Here is a 20,420-nt window from a genome sequence, read left to right on the forward strand (position 1 = left end):
AATATGCACATGGAAAATTTATGTTATTTTTCAATAAACAACATTTTTATCATAGCCAATTCTTATAAATTAATTTTAAACATATTTTTTCAAAGTAGCTCTGAATTTAACTGAACAGGGGCGTGTCAATATTTTTTATCCATTGAGATATAACAAAATTATTTTAACCAATCAGATTACAGTATTTATCTCAAATTAATTTATTTGAAGTTAGTATTTTCATCATATTGACAGGTACAGAAAGTGTAATCAAACGAATGAGGATAACAAAAAGACCTTAGGATAAAGACAGGGAAAATAGACACACACAACAAAGAACATGTAATAACCACAATAACATGTACAAAGAAACAAAATAAAATGAGCAACTCGGACTCCACTAAAAACTGGGAGAATGGACCAGGTGTACTGGTAAGATGAAATTTAAATTTTCCAAAATGCTAATTTTTGCACATTTAGCCAAATGGCTATAATTGCAAGCTATTTTTTTTTCCAGTTTAAAAATCAACATGATCAAACATGGCTAGTAATACACAAATTTTTCCAACTTATGGAACCCCGCAAAAGTAGCAAAATTTAATAAACTTCAGAAAAAAGGTATGTTTACATTATTTTCAGCTAATCCAGTGAAGATAGAAGTTGTTTTTTTTTTTTTTTGCATAAAGAAGGTTTACTAAAACAACTACACTTTTATATATCCTATCACCCTTAGAAGGACTAAAAAATAGACTTGGCTAAATATCACATTTACAGCTACTTACATCTTCGAAGTCCATACTGTATTTCCTTCTCCTCTGTTTCCTCAACCCAGGTGGTGTTTCTGGGGGAACCAGTCCTTTAGCTACAGCTGATAGAAATTCTTGACGCTTACGTTGCACGATCTGAGCCTGCTCAATGATTCGTTTCCTAGGAGTACGTAGATAAAGTCTATTGACCATCTGTGATAGAATCTCTGTACATTCCTCTAACTCTGTCTGTTGTTGAAAAATATAGTCCAATTACAAATGTACTTCATTTGAAAAGTAAAAATTCCATACTTAGTAAAAGATATGTGGACAGGATGATCGAAATAAATGGGTATAAAAACTGCATTTGAGATACAATATTAGTTTTTTTAACAAATCTTAAAGGACCACCTTGATTATTTTGTTATACAATGAAACACTGAACCATGAATAATCCAATAATCTGTTTAAACCAACACATTTGAATGCTGAAATATATTTTGAATCCTAGTAAACCTAACACCTGTCTAAACCAAACCATTTTTTACGTCATAATGGGTTCGTTGTAGAGAGGTTTTGCTGTTTATATTGATCAGAAATATTTTTTTTGAATTTTTTTATTACCCGTATATATCTTATTTCAGCATATTGAAACACAAAAACAGTTTAAATGTTTAAACCTTTCACTGTACTAACAAGGGTAACATGAAGCACTAAGCCCCTAACCATATATAATGTGGTTTTGATCTTTGACTTCTGACCATAAAAATCAAGAGTGGCACATTTTTTTTTCTCAGGACAAAACTCCTTCCAAATTCAGACAAAACTCATTAGAGGCTATTGATTCTAGTGGTTCATATTTATTTTTTTGATATTATGAAAACCAATGAGGGAGACAGCAATCCACCCCCCCCCCCCAACCACCACCACAACCGAAACAAAAGTGATGAGGGTGCCTTTTTGAAATACATGATTGGAAGTGCTTTTATTTTTTTGTTCAGTTTGATAAAATAATGAAATGGGTAACAAGGCACCATCAAAAGAGCCAAGGGAGTGTCTAAGACACAAGAATTGAATGGACATTTTACACATACAACATATCAAAAGACAGTTTGCTTGTATTGAATGTCCCTACATAAACTCAAAAACAATTTTCTAATATCATATGTACCTGCATAAACTCAAAGACAATTTTCTTATAACCAGGTCCATCTAGGTAGTACCCATACACATAAGAGCATTTCAGAACCCTCCTGGCCTTCAGAAGCTGGTGGACAGCATCTTCTACAAATCTGGTCTCAGCATTAGCTGTAACAATGTCTGTCACAGCTTCAGCTAATTTCATCATTTTGTTCTTGGTAGTACTAAGTAAAGGCTCTTCCAGCTGGAAATAAAAAACATTGAAAATTTAATATACTGCATAACCCAAAACAATTTGTGGTAAATAAATAATTGTGACATTGTGTAGTTACCAAAAGATGGCAAAAATTGACATTATAAACTATATATTTTAAATAATATATTAAGGATTGGTCGAATAAAAAAGAAGATACTTTATACTTTTCTGACATCCCAAATTCTGTTCATACCTTGTAGCTATTCTCATGGTTCTTGAATCTTGTGTAATAATGTACAAATTTGTTCAACTCTTGCATCTGTGAGTTATGTTCTTCAGCCTATAAAGAAGAAAGCAATAAAATTAGTTAAATCCTGGTTGATTTTAAAAAAAAAACAACAACAAAATTCCTTTCAGATTGAGCCTTAGTCTATGCATACCTAAAATAACCCTGACCCCCCACAAAGATAGATCTATGAACAATATACCATAACCAGAATGAATATGGCCAATATATCAGCAATGTGCCTTACACATCAATGAATAGTACTGGATATACCATAACCAGAATGAATATGGCCAATATATCAACAATGTGCCTTACACATCAATGAAGAGTACTGAATATACCATAACCAGAATGAATATGGCCAATATATCAGCAACATGCCTTACACATCAATGAATAGTACTGAATAGTTATGAGGTATTAAAAAAATTGGCAAAATAGAGACTATAGATGGACAATGTCTCACTAACCACTTCTAACGTTTCCATTACTTTACATGTTAAAAAAGTAATTTTCAAAGTCTCACAATGAATTCCCAGGACAAATGACAAATGACAGGGCAAAATAAAGTTGCATACTGTTGCAAAGCTTGGAAATAAGGCTTCCAAAATCAATATGCTAATGGTATGATGATTGTAGAAATTCTTCACAAAATTTACTTGAATAAATAATACTGAAAATCCACATTTGTACCTGTTCTACTAACTGACAGCATGGAGGCAAATTACTCACACATGTAAACAATATTCATACACTTTTGTAGTTAATTACATATATGATTTTAAAGTACACATTCTCAGCTTTATTTTGATTACTTTTAATCATAATACACACAAATAATGCACTTACAATGCATACGTCAAGGTTCAGTGTGTTTTTGGTACTACATAGTGGGGGTGGCCATTTGACCCGGAAGTGGTTAGTGAGACCCAAGCCAACACGACAAAACAGGTCGTCTCTCTTGGATTAGACTACAACCTCAGATCTAACATGGAGAGTTCATTTTGAATTCAGAAAGATAATGTGAAAACGTATTATTCTCATTCGTAAGGTCTATAATAGGTATCATTCTTTATAACTGCAAAAGTATTTTTGTTATTAAATACTGAAAGGTATTGCTTGCTTATTCCAATACAAAACCCTGAGAAACCAACTGTGTAATTTATCCTTGTGTTTGCAAAAAAACTATAATGATTTTATGAAAAAAAAACCATGTGTTATCAAATTGACTTTGGTATAATCTGCTCAGGACTATATTCACCAATAAAATGCAATTACCCTTTAGTATAATCTGCATTTCAATGCTAAAGAAAAGTTGCCTTAAAATTTGTTTCATGAAAAAATTCATACACTTCTAAATACTCTTCAAATCTGAAAGTTAGATATGAAACTTTTTTGATAAATATTTGAAGTAATTATTATATAGATAGCAGTGATTTACCGAATCTCCCCAGTGTAAAAAAAAATTAAAAATTGACATTGTGAAATAAATTCAGTAATATAAAATTAATATTAAAATTGCAATAAATAATGGAGGAAATCTATATAATAAATAGGATAATCAATTGGTTGCCGTGAATAACCAAAATATTATCACTCGTGCCAAGAACGCATAATGATTTAACTTGCATGTGGAACAAGTTCCACACACTCGTTAAATCTAGGCGTTCTACGGCACTCGTGATCATATTTTGGTTATTCATTCTTTCCAATTAATTATCCTATTAGTCATCAACATAATCCATGAATACTTGTTCTCTATGTCCAATACATTAGTATATAATGAGTCCAATACCTCAGATTGAGCTTTTGTAGCCTTCTCACTGACAGTTTTGACGGCTTCATATCTGTTGCATTTAAAATATCCACCTGTGCTGGAGTTGTGCCTCTTCCATGGATCCAAACACACCCAACAGAAATCATACTTACACTAAAAATAGAAAAAAGGGTAACTTAACACACCCAACAGAAGTCATACTTACACTAAAAATAGAATAAAGGGTAACTTAACACAAGAAACTGAAGTCATATTTAAACTTAAAATAGAATCGTAAGTATAAAAAAAGCACCCAACTGAAGTTTTATTCACAAAATTAATATGGGAGGGTGGCAAAACATGAAGAGAATCAAACTCACCCAACATATACCACATTCCCTGTGTCCCAACCAAATACCACATTCCCTGTGTCCCAAACATATACCACATTCCCTGTGTCCCAAGCAAATACCACATTCCCTGTGTCCCAAACATATACCACATTCCCTGGGTCCCAAACATATACCACATTCTCTGGGTCCCAAACATATACCACATTCCCTGGGTCCCAAACATATTTTTTTTATATGCAGAAAATATGCCTTAGAACAACAAAACTGATGACAGGACAATACAGGACTCAGTCAACTGTGCTTTCATAACAAATTTTTATTTTATATTTACCTTACAACATTTCATATGATTACAACCCTCATTTTTCTGTATAGGAGATTTACAATTAGGACAAGACTTCGAGTTAGTTACAAGCCACAGACAGTTGGCAGCATTCTCTGTTTCCACCTCTGTACTTTTTACTGTAAAGACAAACAAAAAATAAAATACTGTGTGTTGTAATTCAAATTTTGTTTTGTGGTAGTTCGGTACATAATGTGGATCTGATATTTCTTCCTGTTTCTTTCCCCTGTTCTTAAATTCCTCTTTTGTTATTGAAGAAGTTGGCAGTAATCTAGATAATAAATAAATACTTATCTTTATGTGACAATCAATTGATCAATTTATTGCCTTATCATACTTTACCATGAAAGTACTTTAATTCTTGGATATAAATTTTTCATGGATAAGAGAAAAAACAAGTTCTTGGATTCTTGAATTTGTGGTTTTGAGGTTTTATGTAGATACATCAATGGAAATCTTCTTTTCATTGGGAACCAAATTTTGTGGTTTGGCTTACCCACAAAAACCATGAAAATTGGTACCCCGTGAACAATAGTACTTTCAAAGAGTTCAAAACAGATTTTTATTTAAAACATTTAATGATGGTGAAATTTCAGTTGTTTCAACATACACAAAAATGTAATTAAAGTAAGACATATCAGTTCATGCATGTAGAATAATCCGAAACTCAATTCTTCTATCTGTTCAGATGACTTTCAGATTTTATGGGGTTTTCCCTTGGCATAACACTTTCATACTAATGAAAGCTGGAACCTGATTGGCTAATCTGATAGGACATCTGAACATAAATCAGAATGGAGTATTTTTGGACCATACATACAGTGACTGAATGGACCAGTTAGTATGTCTTATTTCAATTAGATTGCATAAACATGCATATTCTTGTGAAGGTATTTTTATCTGTGAGTTTTGTAACAGCAAGACTACCATTTACTCTAAAAATTAAAGTCACACAGAGAAAAACAGGTACAGTGGTACCCCATAAATTGTAAATAAATACCACAATTCCCTACAAAATATGTACTGTGCAAGCAGTACTCTTCATTTTTTTAAAGGAAATAAAACATAATTCTTCATCTCAATTAGCAACATAAAAAATATGCATTTAATGTTAAGTTCAATTCTTTTTTTAATTCTTGTAAAAACACTATTTGACTTTTTAATTCATTTTTCACAATCTTTCATTTTTTTTTGTTGCTTTTTCTTTGTTTTGTTTTTATTGTAAAATACAGAATTAAATAAGTTCCAGGTCTGTATGTTTAATGTATATAGTTTGAAAAATAAAAAAATACCTCAATTGAGTAAACAACATTTAAGCAAAGATGTATTTATTCAAATTAAATTTTCGGCATGAAAGTTATGCAGTTGTTATGCAGGAGATTGAATAAGAAATAATGCTATTTTTTGCTATGGCTTATATGCAAAAGTGGTTTATATACAACCCATCAAACTCCTCAGTTGTTAGTAAAAGCATTTTAAAAAAAGAGAGAAAACAGTCAAAAATTTCTAAAAAGTTAGACAAGTGTATTACTAAGAACAGCTTGATACAACTGCAAAATATATCTATATCTACCCTAAATTTTGACCATATCTATGCAGAGTTGAAATTTGCAAGATTAGGTATCCAGGGATGATTTTACAAGGTCTACAAACAAAGTGTAAATTGGCAAAATCGAAAGTAAATATACACCAAAAAAAAAGAATCACAATGATAAAATCCTGATTTGAAATAGTGGAAAAAAAATCATCACTGGGTATTATTCAAATATCAAATCAAAGGGGGTTCTCTTGAGGAAATAAAAGGTCCTCAATAAAGTCAATGTAGTAGATTTTAGATCCAGCACTTAGGTAAAAATCCTGGTTCAGAATATACTGGCCCTGGTGCCACAAAAGTTAAAAATACTTAAGTCTGAGAATTTTTTCAACACATGATAACTCCAATCTAAGTCACTGAAATAGATTGAGTCACAAACAGTTAAGAATTTTCTCAGACTCAAGTAATTTTTGAAGTGCTGAGGGTCTGCTAATTTGAACCACTGATATAAGATTGAGATACTCTTGAATTAGATACTCAACTCATTTTGGATTTAAGAATTACATTTTCAAAAAATATAAACATGATAAGAGAATAACTTGTATGGTACATTGTCATGGAAGGAGAGACTGACAGACAGACAGCAGTATACCATAATACATCTGTTAAAAGGCAAAAATATAAAAATAGATTAAAGTAACTCAGTAATGGTAATAATAAAACACACAAAATTATATATGCGTAAAGTGTGAAAAAAATTAGTTGGTGAGTGTCAATTCACATTTTTGAAACTAACGAAATTTCTGAAACTGTTCAACATCAATTTTTTGGTCCGTTTGAAGCACTAGCTTCAAGAAATTCTTCTTGTCTTTGTCAACTACAAAACAAATATGTTATACAACATTACTATTAACCAGGGAAAGATGGTAAAACCTATTTTCATTCATTTCTATAGCGGCAACAATTCAATGGTGTACTGGTTCATCGTAACGTTTCTGGGTTTTGACACCGGAATCATTTACACAATTCCAATCTGATTCTATAATCACCTTGACCAGGAGTACAGAAAGTAAACAAAAATGTGCTTGGATGGCAAACAGAACACTAGTTGCTCCACCGATGGAGTATAAATCTGCAGCGTGGAGACAGAAACTAGCATAAACTAAAGCCTCAACAAGCCATCTGATTACTGGAAGCAATAATATTCAGTGACATAAAAGGAGATCTTCTATCAAGTAGGTATTGTGATATGTATCGTATCATGAGTTAATGGAATCATTACACCCCTACTAATTTCCACCAAATTTCCCATCTCTTCACCTGTTGGGTAAATACTGATTATTATATAGATAGCAGTGATTAATCCAATTTTCCCAGTGTAACAAAATTTGATAAATCACATTGTGAAATAAATTTGTTAATTTCACTCTTGGACTTTAATAATCTCCAGTCAAAACGTCACACCACGAAGCATAATCAATTTGTTATCATGAACAACCAATAAGATCACTTGTGCCTAGACCACTAGAAGATTTAAGTCGTTCCTGGAACATGTTCCACACACTTGTTAAGGAGGTAGACCTAGTCTAAGGGCATAACTCTTCAAATCATTTGTGTAAAGCATTTTACATCAATCTCATGTAAGCTTCAAAGTAACTTGGATTGATTTCATTCTGTTTCAAATTAATGCTTGATAGGCTTTGGTGAAATTGAATATGATACAAACATATCAACTATTTCAAGAGTTATTTCCCTTACCCTAAGTCTACCTCCTTAAATCTGGGTGCTTTTCAGCACTCGTGTGTGATCATATTATGGTTATTCACTCTTTCAAATTAATATTTCACAAAAGGGTTGCATGAATCACATTGAAATCCTTGGAAAACATAGTACCAGAAACACAGAAGGGTATTAAATATATGTATATGAAAAATCAAACCACAAAAAAGAAAAAAAAAAACAACATGACTTCACAAGGGTGAATTTGGGTACTCCAGGAGGGTGAGCAGTCCCTGCTTCTTACAATCAATAATACAACAGAAAACTGCTATGAATGCAAATGTATTATTTGATTGGTGGGTTTCTGACCTGCATACTTCTGAAGTTTTCTATTTTGCCTTAATTTTAAAAAGATTAGTACTGTGAAGACTTACATTCTTCTGGTTTGATTTCACCAATCTTATTGTACCATTTCTGCCAGTTCTCACAACTTGCTGGTTCATGTGCTTCTCCTAAACATTCCCTATGAAAATAAATACTGTATTAAAAAAAAAAGAACGGATGTGGTACTTTTTTTTTAAAAATTGGAGGAATAAGATTTACTTGTCAAAATTAGGGCATCTAATGGGACAAACTGAAAATCAAAATTGATCTGTATTTTATGATACTCAATAAATATAATAAGTTTGATGAAGATCCTTTAAATTCTTCCGAAGAAATCATCCGGGAACTGTTGGGGAATAGACTGAAGGACAGATGGATTGATGGATGGACACAACTTTTCAGGAGAATCACATAATATATTGCCACTTAGTGTTTTGTGTGGGAGGGGGAATAAATACACAGTTTTTAAGCACACAACAGTTTATGAAACAAAGACACGAGCTTCTCCTTAACATTTTAAAGGAATGGCTGCAATAAATGGAATATCCAATAAAACCTAGAGAAATTTTTGCAAAGTGAAAATTCTAAAACCTAATTGATTAACAAATAGATGCAAATAAATAATATCAACATCAAAGCCATAAAGTAGTTTTAGTAATTCAGGTTTTTAAGGGTTAAAGGTTACCAACAGGACAGGTGAGGCTTCACATAATCACTACCTTATATGTATCACTGATGATCATGTGACATACTTACCAACAGAACAGGTGACCCTTCCCACAATCCACTGCTTTTGATGTGTCACTTGGCAATTTTGCATGAGTTTCTGGTACTTTAACAGCTTGGCAACAACCAGGATAAGGACACCACTTGATGTTTGGGTTACTCTCCACAAAGGCCTGAAACATAGATAACACTATGGAATTATTTAACTGTGTGCTTGTTGCTACATTTACATGAAATATATTAGACATTTCTGGAGAAGATAATAATAGAATGATTTGAAAGAGTAAAAAACCAAAATATAATCATAATGCCAAAGAATGCACAGATTTAATGAATGGGAGGAATTTTTTTGGCTCCGAAGTTAAATCTTCACTTGACATGAGTATTAATTTATTTTTATTATTTGCAATAACCAATTGATTATTCCATTTTTATATATATTTTCTGTAGAATTCATTTTATAAAATATATAAATTGGTACTGTCAGCTCTTTTTTGTCCATTGTGAGAATACAACGAATAACTGCACACATAAAATACTATGTTGACAATATATAAAAATACTGGTTCATCAATGTTCTTAGATTCACCTTCATAGGCATATATTTTTCATAAGAAGTTCATGTTAATTGAGTTTCACGTGAAGACTCAATTCACCTGAATTTCATGTGAACTCTATCACAAAGTTTATATGCTCAATTTCATGTGAAATTCATGTAAAAATCATGTGAAATAATTTTGCCTGTGGTATCTTTATAACACAAAAGTGCTCCACAGCATTATGATTTTATTATTACTACCTACTGATGTTGCAGGCCTTGTGGTCTGTATTGGTAAAATTAGAAGAACAGAGGGACAGCATGATTACTAAGTACTTTCCTCTTTGTAGGCGTATAAAAAGAATCATAGCAAAATCAGGATTTAAAATAATTGAATTCCACTTAAAAAGCTGAAAAAATCATTTCTTAAAAAGCTGATCTGGAAGAAAAATCTTTTGTTACAGAAGAGGAGAATAAAATACTGTTTATACCTTTATATCAAACTGTAGATATCTTCTTGCCATATCTCTGGAGACTACACTCTCTATAACTTCTACAGAAACCAGCTTTATACAATTGTAGGCAGGACAAGTTATGTTGTGAGCATCACCTTCTTGGATCTTCAAGTCTAAATACCTGCATAGATATTTCAAGCATCAGAATGTAATGTACCATGTATCAGCAAAAAATTGGGTTAAGACAGAAATGGATGAAATTAGTTTAACAGATAGTAAATGTCCGACAGAACTGATATCGAATTCCATGATATAAGACCTGTACTTGATGCTGAATACCAAATATCAAGAGGCTGCAATTAGTAGTTGCTGAGGTTTTACGAAAATAAATTACTCACGCCCTCCCCGCCCACCTTACCAACTACACAATTTTTACTATGTAAAATTTGGTCAAAAATGTGAACAAGAATTTGTTTTAGGTAAAACAGCTAAAAAAATATTTTGGAGTACATCAAGGGACAAACTGAAAAGACAGATATTGTGAACTGTAACATTCCCATCACTGTCAATAACTGATCACATGACCTTAAAATCATGATGCTGAAAAACAACTAAGCTGCAAATTTAAATTTTTGTGGGGTAAAAATCAAATACAGGCAAGTCTAAAAGTACATGTACACAGACAGCCTGATGCATTACAATATCTTCAATGAAATACTCCTGGCAAGAAAACAATGGTGATAAGGTATCTAATTCAGTTAACATTTCGCTCCATGCATGATCCCAGAATAAGTTTCCCTTTGACCTTTAGACTTAAAAAAAAAATAATGCATTAATCTTTCACTTGAAGGTGAGTTCAGAATGTAAAAACAGAGTTGGAAATTATAGCCCGCCCAACCGCCTAAGACTGCCTGTTTTACTATCGGGCTAATTTTACAGGTGATTGGGATTACCCTTTTCTATTTTTGTAATGAGTTCTCGGTATTACCTCATTAATAATGGAACTTAACAATCAAACCGATCAAGTAATGTTACATTATCCCAGGTTTTGACTCGATCTCTGCAGGATGCATGGTAAACCCTTGTATGAGTCAAATCAAATCCATAGGCTGATTTTTATTGAATCAACCACTAGCGATCGCGCTTATAAAACAAAAATATTGACAGAAAGGGAATAAATGAATTTGCTGTTGTTAAATTAGAAAAGTTATGTCTTTACAACAATATTTTGGACTTCCCTCCCCAAAAAAGCAACACTGATTCCAAGGAAAAGAATGAATTGTATGATCAATCTAAACCAAAGTGATTAATTGTTCCAAGCTTTAAAACGGAGTTTCAAATGAATAATTTGCGGCGACTCACATGTAAAGTTATATAGTAAACTATGCCATTCAGTTGTTTGGAGATGAGTCCGAGGATAATTATTGACAGTGACTGAGTTTTTCAATTTATTTAAAGTAAAGTAACCATAAATGAAATCAAAATTTAATTTTTAATCACTTAAAGCCGAACTTTTCAGATTGCATGCTGAATTATTTGTACACCAAAAATCTACCTGCTAAAAATGAAATTCTCTTTAAAGTCGCCAGTAGTGTCTAAATTACATATGCACTTGTTGGAGTGTGTTTTCATCAAATGACAAATCATAAGTCGTACATCTTACAGAACATTTTTATGTTTATATATCAAATTATACTTTTTTGTCATGCTAACATTTTAAACATCAAAATCCATTAGAATCTCAAAAGGAAGTTGATTGGCATTTTATTGCATAAATTTTCAGGGCTGGTAAATTCTAATCAGGGCAGGGAACTTTTTCATGTAGCCAGCCTTGTGGTCTGGTAGATATTTTCTATGAGTTACCTACCCTAGTAAAAAACATTTTTCTTGCAAATGTTTCAATAACTAAGAATATTTTAATATAAATACTAACGTCTGCCAACAATCTTTACAGAACTGATGCAAACACGCCATCTGTACTGGGTCGTCATTGGTAACAAATGTTTGTGTACAAATATCACACTGTAAATAAAAACATTTCTGAGCAAAATAAAACAAAAACTTTGCTCCACATCACTTGAACTGAACCCCTTCCCCAAAATTGTTTTAGAAATAAAAAAACATGTTTGTAGCCTCCTATCTGTATTTTAAATAAAGTTTTCAAGCAACAGTTTCATACGCACAAACTATTTTTCAAAACTGTTCAAATTTGAAACATCATAATTTTGCATGGCTTTGTTTACATTGTCAAATCAGCTGAGAATTCATTACCAAGATGTATGTTGATAATTAATGATTTGACTTAAACCTATGTTACAGCCAAACTTGAAGTCTAAAAATCTTTCTGCAAGTTACTTTTGCTAAAAATTCTTCATTTACTTAATAACTTTGCAGGAAATCATGCATTTGTCAGCAGCGAATAAAAAAATCTGATCATTATTTGACAACAATGCACCACTTTGAAACAAAGATGGCAGAATAATTATGGAAAGGAATTATAAGATTTGATTTATTTAAACAATTAAAATAACTAAATACTGATGTTGTTTTGTTTTCTCTATAATCAATAATCAAATCATGACTGAGAAGAAAGACAACTCTGACTTGAGAATTATTCTTGTAAAGGAAAACATGCTGGTTAAATCAATAATAAGATTGAACCGACAACAATATTAATTGTACAACGGAAAGAAAAAAGCTTACTTTCCAATAAATTTCATTAAACCTCTTTTGTACAAGTTACATTTGGATGGACTATAGAGTACCATAATAAGTTTGTCAAAAATGGGCATGTAAAAAAATTTGTATTGATTCTGTCATATTTACTTATACATCATGTGTACTGGATAAAATTGGTCAATCTTGGTCCAAATGCATCCATGAATATCTGTCTGAACCATGAAGTTACATGTAGATACTCATGAACCAAAACTATTTTGCAGTATTTTTATAGAGGGGTTGTGAAGCATCCCTTTAAAAATATTTAAATAATTGATCCTTTCATATTTACCTCTACATCATGCGTACTGGATAAAGTTGGTTCTAAAGATGACAGAGAATGTGGAACATGGGGTCTGTCTGAGAACACAGATGGAGGGGGAGTAACTCCTGATTTCTCACAACAGGCCTTAGCATCAGTCATCCAGGCTTCTAAAAGGATTTCTCTTGACCACTCTGAAAAGATATTATTTGCAGATTTTATGAAAGCATTAACATGGTTAATGCAGATAAGGTTCCAACTTTTTTTACTGTATGGCAGGTTATCTGGTGGGTGTAAAATTTGGCAATTTTGAGGCAAAAACCAGATGAACAATTTTGTTGTTTCTAATTTGGGAGAATGCCATGTGGTGCACTCATGCCATAGGCAAACATTTTGCAGAATTTATCAAGGGGTTTAGGACAGACCCCTAACATAAGCCTTGCGAAAAATTACTTGCTATTCAATGTTTTGTAAAAAAGTTCCTAAAGAAATGTTATATTTTTGTTAGGCCATAGTCAGACCTCTTCTATGAATATTTCTTAAACATTTTCGATAGAAACATATGCATTAAATATTTTTTTCAGGACAGTGGCAAAAGGAAGACGTAAACCATATCTAACTTTCTACATTTTCATAGTAAACATGAAAAAAATCAGGAAAAATATAAACTAGCCCTAGTGTCCTTGATCAATCTAAAAAAAAAGTATAAATTGGCCCTAGTGACCTGTAGTTTATCTCAGAAAAGTATAAACTACCCTAGTGTACTTCGGTCAGTCTCAGAAAAACTATAAACTAGCCCTTGTGACCTGTGGTTTATCTCAGAAAAGTACAAACTACCCTAGTGTACTTTGGTCAATCTCAGAAAAAGTATAAACTAGCCCTTGTGTACTGTGTTTTTTATCTCAGAAAAGTGTAAATACCCTAGTGACTTGTGGTTTATCCCAGAAAAGAAAAACTGAAGAGTAAAATTAGTCAACAAATCAAATTTCATTTCAATAAGCCAATAGATTAATGTACATGCATACAAAGTTTCATGATATTGTAATCTCATCTGTAAGAGACAAAAACTTAAACAAATAAAACAAACAAAATGATGGGATGTAAAAACTGACAGAAAATCTACATATTTTGATGGTGAGCAAAAAAAATATTTCATATTTTTAAGAATTACCATGATTTCTAAGAAGAGCTTCCGCAGTAAATAGAGGGACACTCAACATATCTGCTGTTTCGACTAGTAGTTGGTCTTTAGCTTCCTGAAGATCTTGGGCTCTCAATCCATTGTATTCCTGCAAAAAAGTCAATACAATTGAAGGGAAGCAACCATTTAATTGTATGGGGAAACTATGTTTTTACTATAAAACAATTTTTGTGGATACTTATTTTATTGATTTGTATGTTAAACCATCTCACAGCTTTTCAATTTTGCATCCTACACTTTCTATTATAAAGAAGCTTCTTTGCAGAGACTTATTTTTCAGAAAATAAGTCAGTTTACAATTTTTTGGAACTTTTCCAAAAAACATCAGAGGCAGGTCAATCCAGACATTCTGAAAAGGGGGTCAGATCCAGTGACTTTATTTTTTTTCTTTATAATCAACCATAATTTTTTAACATAAGGGGCTAGGACCCATACCTCATCCCACCTCTTAATCTGCCTACATTTATCAATCCTGACTTTCTAGTTTTGTTACTTTAAGATCGACGCCACAGATGGAATAACTGCTATTCTTTACCACAAATTATGGTCTTGCCATTTATCTTCCAATTTTGCCTTACCCACCACCCACCCCTACACCCCCTCAACCCTAAAAATAAAATAGTTGCTCTGTGGCAAAGACAGTTTTCATGTTCCCTCCACTGTAAATTTTCAATACATTTTTTTTGTATTGTGACATGAACAAAAAGCAAGTTTCTCTAAAGATTAAGTTTCCCCTGTCCTTGTTAACCTTTGACATTGAAGTGAATAATAACTACTTATCATTATTTCTGTACACAGCATAGGTGACTAGTGAAACTTACCTCAGAATCAGGCATTATAAACATATCTTCATCATCTATCTCAGGACCATCTGCCTATAAACAACGATGTAATAGTCAAAATATTTACCAGTATGTTCCAGATCATACGTGTCATGTCACCTTATATGTCAGGCTGTATCATACAGTGTATGCGTATTTACATCAGATCTAACTCTATGTGTATGGTCTGGTTATGTCAGGGATGATTTTATGAGGTATACAACAAAGCGGAAATTGGCAAAGTTGGGAGTAAATATACAGTAAAAAAAAGAATCGTAACAGTAAAATCTGGATTTGAAATAGCAGAATTCCGCTACAAAGCGAAAAAAAATCATCACTGAAAAAGCATAAGTCAGATTTCATTACCTATAAGGACCATCATGTACATGCATAAAACTACAAAAGAAAAACAACTGAATTCATTATCATACAGTGCAAAAAAAAAAGTTTTCATAAGTATAGACTGCTTGGGTGGTTGTCTAATGGACATTTCCGAAAACTCTCTGATACATTGTTATTATACATATAGAATGCCATGGACATATGATGAGTAAACTTATAAGGGGTCGTACATCATACTAATTGGTGGTTTTTTTATCACCTAATGGCATAAAAAGTCTATTCAAGTAAAATAAATAGCATCAACATGAATCTAGCATTCTATCAATATGTAAAAGTTTGACCTTTTGAACTTGACCATTGACCTTTATTGTCATAAAAGCTTACAGAAAAAACCATTTTTGATTCCAGATATAAAGCGATCTCAGCATGGCCTCCTTTCTCAGCACTGTCACATGGTGTCAGGTTCTCTTTGTTCTCAGAAAATAATGGGGCTCCATGATTAACCAGCATCTGAAATGACAAAAAAAATATCTATCATACAGCATTACATTTGTAACGAAGAGCAGATTACTAGTACATGTACATGTATCTATGTTTTTCAGTAAATATTGTGGTACCATGATCAATCACTATTATACGCAGCTATATTTAGTAATTGAACCAATTGACAACTGGTCTGAAATATCCACACAACCTGAAGCTTGCACTGGCGACATCAGCTCATGTATGAAGAGCAATCTGTTAAAGCTCAACCAAGATAAGACTGAATTAATTATTTTCTTTCTGGCTCAAGGAATTTAAGTGTCAACTAGCTCTTGATGGTATGATAGTGTCAGATGCAACTTGTATAAAGAACCTTGGTGTACCCTTAGACAAGTCATTTTAAGCATGGAACAACACATTTCCGCTGTATCCAAGTCAAGTTTCCTTCAATTCAGAAAGACTGACCAAATTTGTTGTTACATTATGGACAGTGCTTGCAAAACTCCAGTGTGTTCTCTCATAACATCAAGATTGGATTATAGCAACTCCCTATTATATGGCGTGAAATCTAGTGCCTTGAACAAGCTTCAAAGAGTTCAGAATGCTGCTGCAAGATTGATATCACGGCGCAGGAAATATGACCACATAACACCTGTGGTAACTGACCTACACTGGTTACCTGTTCAATTCCGATGTCAATACAAACTCATCTTATGCGCTTTTAAAGCACTGCATGGTATAACTCCAAGAGCTTCTATTCCGCCCATCAAGATCACTACGCTCCCAGAACTCTGTGACACTTGAAATGCCAAGAGGGAAAACGAAATAGTACGGTGATCCTAGGTTCGACAAGGCAGCTGCCACTTTATGGGACAATCTTCCCAGTGAACTACGAGTTTTAGACAATATTAACATTTCTAAATCCAGACTGAAAACTTATCTTTTTAGGACAGCTTATGGTGATCTTTTATAAATTTGATGTTACTATGTTTTATTGATGTTCTATTTTATCAATGGTAACATTTTTTATTGTTTTTTAATTCTTATTTCATTTAAATGATAAAATATTAATACATAATGTATTTTCTAGATATTTTTATTTTTGCCACTTTATACTATTTAAATAATGCTTTAATAATTAATTGTTTTAATTACATAGTTTGGAATTTTTTTGTTTGTTCGTCTTTTCTTTTTTGGTTTTACAAATTTCTATATCTAAGATACATAATTACGGTTCTGAATAATATTTTTATTTTTCGTTTTCTTTTATATAATATCATTTTTATGCTGTAAAGGGCTTAGAGTAAATGTAGTTTAGATTGGCACTATACAAATACTGTAAATAATAATAATATTATGCCAACATCTATAACAACCTCAAAATCTTTCACACTGTTTCATATTTGACCATACCTGACTCTCTGCCATTAACACAATCTCATGTGGAAGATTTTCACATAAAAAAAAATTTGGTGCAAAAATTCAACAATTAAGTATTTTTCACAGAAAATAAAGTAATTTTAACCAAAATCTTCCATTCATTGTACATTTGTATGTGGGAGATTCTTAATTTTTCATTGATTTTGTGGGAGTCTCCCCCCTAATGTGAGAGGGTTAACAGGTATGGGTAATGAGTCATACTCTGCATGATGTTTACACAGAATGATACTTAATTATATAATACCTCAACACATTGCTTGAGTCCAGACAATGCTGCATAATGTAGTGCTGTATTTAATTCCTGAAAATACAGTATATATCATATGAAAATGAGAATGCCCTTACAGTCAAAAAATAGGGGAATAATGAAACATAAAGTGATACCCACCAAGTACATGTAATGATAAAGAAGCGCTATCTTTAAAAAAAGATAGCCGACACAGTAAAATTTTACTTCAAAGTTTCTACATTTCTTTCAAGAAAAGAACACATGGCACGCAATTTAAAATTTTCGATAAAGTTTTTTTCAACGCAATTTCAAATTATATATACCTTTTTTTTGAATGCCACTAAGTTATCAGTATTTGGCCAATCAGGAAACAGAATTGCAATCAAGTGACATGCGTTTCCATGGAAGAACGTCCTTAAAGTCAAACGGTAAAAAGTGAAACTATACCGACTGTGTCGGAAAAAAGGGAATTAGGAAAATCATCAAACTTGAAAACTACATCTTGGATTTTGCTGAAAATTCATCATAATCTGTACTTAACAACTGTGCAATTAAAAAAAAAATTAAAAGATCTGTCCTCATGTTACGAACAGATCATCTGAATAGTCTGAGAGGGACCGACAGATGGACGGGTATGTGATTTTTCGGAGGGTATCACAAAATACCATGCCATGTGTGTCATTATTTTGACTTCTTAATCTATTTTGAAGAAGTGTCATCGTTCTGTTAACTATGGATTTCATTTTTGGTTTGGGCCTTTCAGAGTTGACATAAAGGTGTATTTCTCCACATGTATATGTGCAATTTTGAAAATCTTCTTCTCTTAAACCATTTAAGATCAGTTAATGGAAATAAAGTGCATTTATTGTGTTTCATCATATCTGTTCCTTTTTGTGGTGGTGTATATACTGGTTTTTCATTTAATTAACGTAAATACTATATACCAGTACATGGTTCAATTCTTGATCTTGAAATTTTTCCATATTAGTGATGAACTTTTGGGTTGTTTTTGCAATATATTAACTCAAATTTTGCTGTTATGTAAACTTTAATTGGTTGACTGTTTTCTTTCATTTTTTGATGAACAGATGCTTCGTGTGAATTGGTGAAATGGTTAAATTGTCCCTTAATTTAAATAAAAAGAAAACACTATAAAGTTTAAAGGGGAGAATATTTTACAAAGTGTGGTTTTGTAAGGAATAAAGCTGCTTTGGATAAGGCCATTGGTATATGAATTCGCCAAATTACTCACGAACTTGATCATGGAGTCCTTCAGGCTTCACTTACTTGAGTGAATTGACCTTGTTTATAAATTGATGAACTCCTCCAAAATAGCTTTTAACCTTATAATTAAATTCAAACTAATTAATTAATATGTTAACTAATAAAATACAAAAATCAATGAATAAAATAATTTTCATTTTTGTCATGATTGTCATTATCTCAATTTGACCCTTGACAAGTTTGAGCCTCTATCTAATTACATGTATTAAACAAATATATCCTTACCTCATCTTGGGCTCCTATATTGACCCTCTCAGTTTCATTATCCTCCAGTTTTGCCCCTCTCCACTTCAGTAACATGTCAATACAATCAGCCCTCTTCTTCATGACTGGGTAAACCTGTGCATGTTCTGACTTCTCCATACATACACAATGTAAACATGTCTGTTTGTGCCCATTTGTCTTGTTTGGGTTCCCATTGTGTTCATTTAGAAATATCCTGAAAGATACATTTGTTCTATGGAGACAAGCCACAGGGTTTGACACAAACTTGACTTGTCAGGTAGCTACATTTTTGGAATTAGGACTATTTGGTAGATAAATTAGGTAGTTTTCATTTTTTTGTTTCAGTCCTGTCCTTAGGACTATTAAAATTTCAAGGTTGTTCTCTCTCAAATTAAATTGTAGGTAGGCACAGGATTAACGGACTACTGTCTAACTCTAAGCCATATACTGATGCATGAAGAAATGTATGATCAGCAGATCTCTCAGACATGCCCCTGGATTACATTCTTTTGATAACTGCTATAACCTTGGTTCCCTTGATTACTCTTAGACAAAACAATTTGAAGTTCTTACAAGAAAATATTACACATATGTACAAAAAAATGTAAATTATCTCTGACTTTAAAATTCATATTTTATAAATTAGAAAGTTAAAATTTCATAAAAAACTTTCTGCCCTTTCGTACCTTTTTAGAAAATCAATGTCAAGAAGCACTATATATATGGAATAAGAAGACAATGAATATAATAACTAGTGTATATTGCATACATGAACATGTAAAAATATGAATTAAAAATAACACTAAATTCTCATTGCAATTACATTGTAAGTATACCTCAAAAGACTTTTCATGGCAAACTTAGAAGCATAATGTAAAGGCGTCTCATGATTGTGTGAATCCCCATATGACGAGTTGGGATCAAGGGCCTTCCTCAACTCACTACTATTGTTGTAGAGGTTGACAGCTGCATACTCATCTCCATTGCTAAGATGTTTACGGAATTTTGATGATGAACTTCCCATGCTTCAAGTCATTGTGACCAAATTGTAGAGGAAAAAATTACCGCATTTAGTTAACAGTATCATATCATTTTTTTTTACACAGGGAACATTATGTAAATCCCTGCTATCTATATGATAGCAACTTTAATTTCAAAAGAAATATATCTTTTTAACGATCTCTGTTGTATGCAGCTTGTGCGTCAAATCTAGAAGAAAACAGAAATTAAAATGTATATTGCATGTGCATGGCCATC

The 20,420-nt window shown here is 32.3% G+C and overlaps 1 protein-coding gene across 2 annotated transcripts in view; it reads right to left on the reverse strand.

The window, feature by feature from the left end:
- The window catches only part of LOC148598298 (ankyrin repeat and IBR domain-containing protein 1-like), a 35,124-nt gene that overhangs the window by 12,721 nt on the left and 1,983 nt on the right, over window positions 1-20,420 (reverse strand). Inside the window, exons 2-18 of one of the 2 annotated variants that reach the window (XM_088560672.1) lie at window positions 20,000-20,372; window positions 19,164-19,377; window positions 17,670-17,726; window positions 15,887-16,012; window positions 15,161-15,214; window positions 14,310-14,427; window positions 13,169-13,332; window positions 12,092-12,180; window positions 10,195-10,339; window positions 9,196-9,338; window positions 8,490-8,578; window positions 7,133-7,213; window positions 4,791-4,921; window positions 4,146-4,280; window positions 2,315-2,401; window positions 1,897-2,109; window positions 762-974 (exon numbers count right to left, since the gene is read on the reverse strand). In XM_088560672.1, coding sequence (XP_088416798.1) covers window positions 762-974; window positions 1,897-2,109; window positions 2,315-2,401; window positions 4,146-4,280; window positions 4,791-4,921; window positions 7,133-7,213; window positions 8,490-8,578; window positions 9,196-9,338; window positions 10,195-10,339; window positions 12,092-12,180; window positions 13,169-13,332; window positions 14,310-14,427; window positions 15,161-15,214; window positions 15,887-16,012; window positions 17,670-17,726; window positions 19,164-19,377; window positions 20,000-20,187 — 2,247 coding nt within the window. In that variant the 5' untranslated portion in view covers window positions 20,188-20,372. The remainder of the gene's footprint in view (window positions 1-761; window positions 975-1,896; window positions 2,110-2,314; window positions 2,402-4,145; window positions 4,281-4,790; window positions 4,922-7,132; window positions 7,214-8,489; window positions 8,579-9,195; window positions 9,339-10,194; window positions 10,340-12,091; window positions 12,181-13,168; window positions 13,333-14,309; window positions 14,428-15,160; window positions 15,215-15,886; window positions 16,013-17,669; window positions 17,727-19,163; window positions 19,378-19,999; window positions 20,373-20,420) is intronic. The other variant, XM_088560673.1, reaches the window with a different exon arrangement.

Source organism: Perna viridis, chromosome 14 (genome assembly GCF_037379345.1).
Source record: "Perna viridis isolate PV_CMFRI_1.1 ecotype Kerala chromosome 14, ASM3737934v1, whole genome shotgun sequence".
Classification (NCBI taxonomy): Eukaryota; Metazoa; Mollusca; class Bivalvia; order Mytilida; family Mytilidae; genus Perna; species Perna viridis.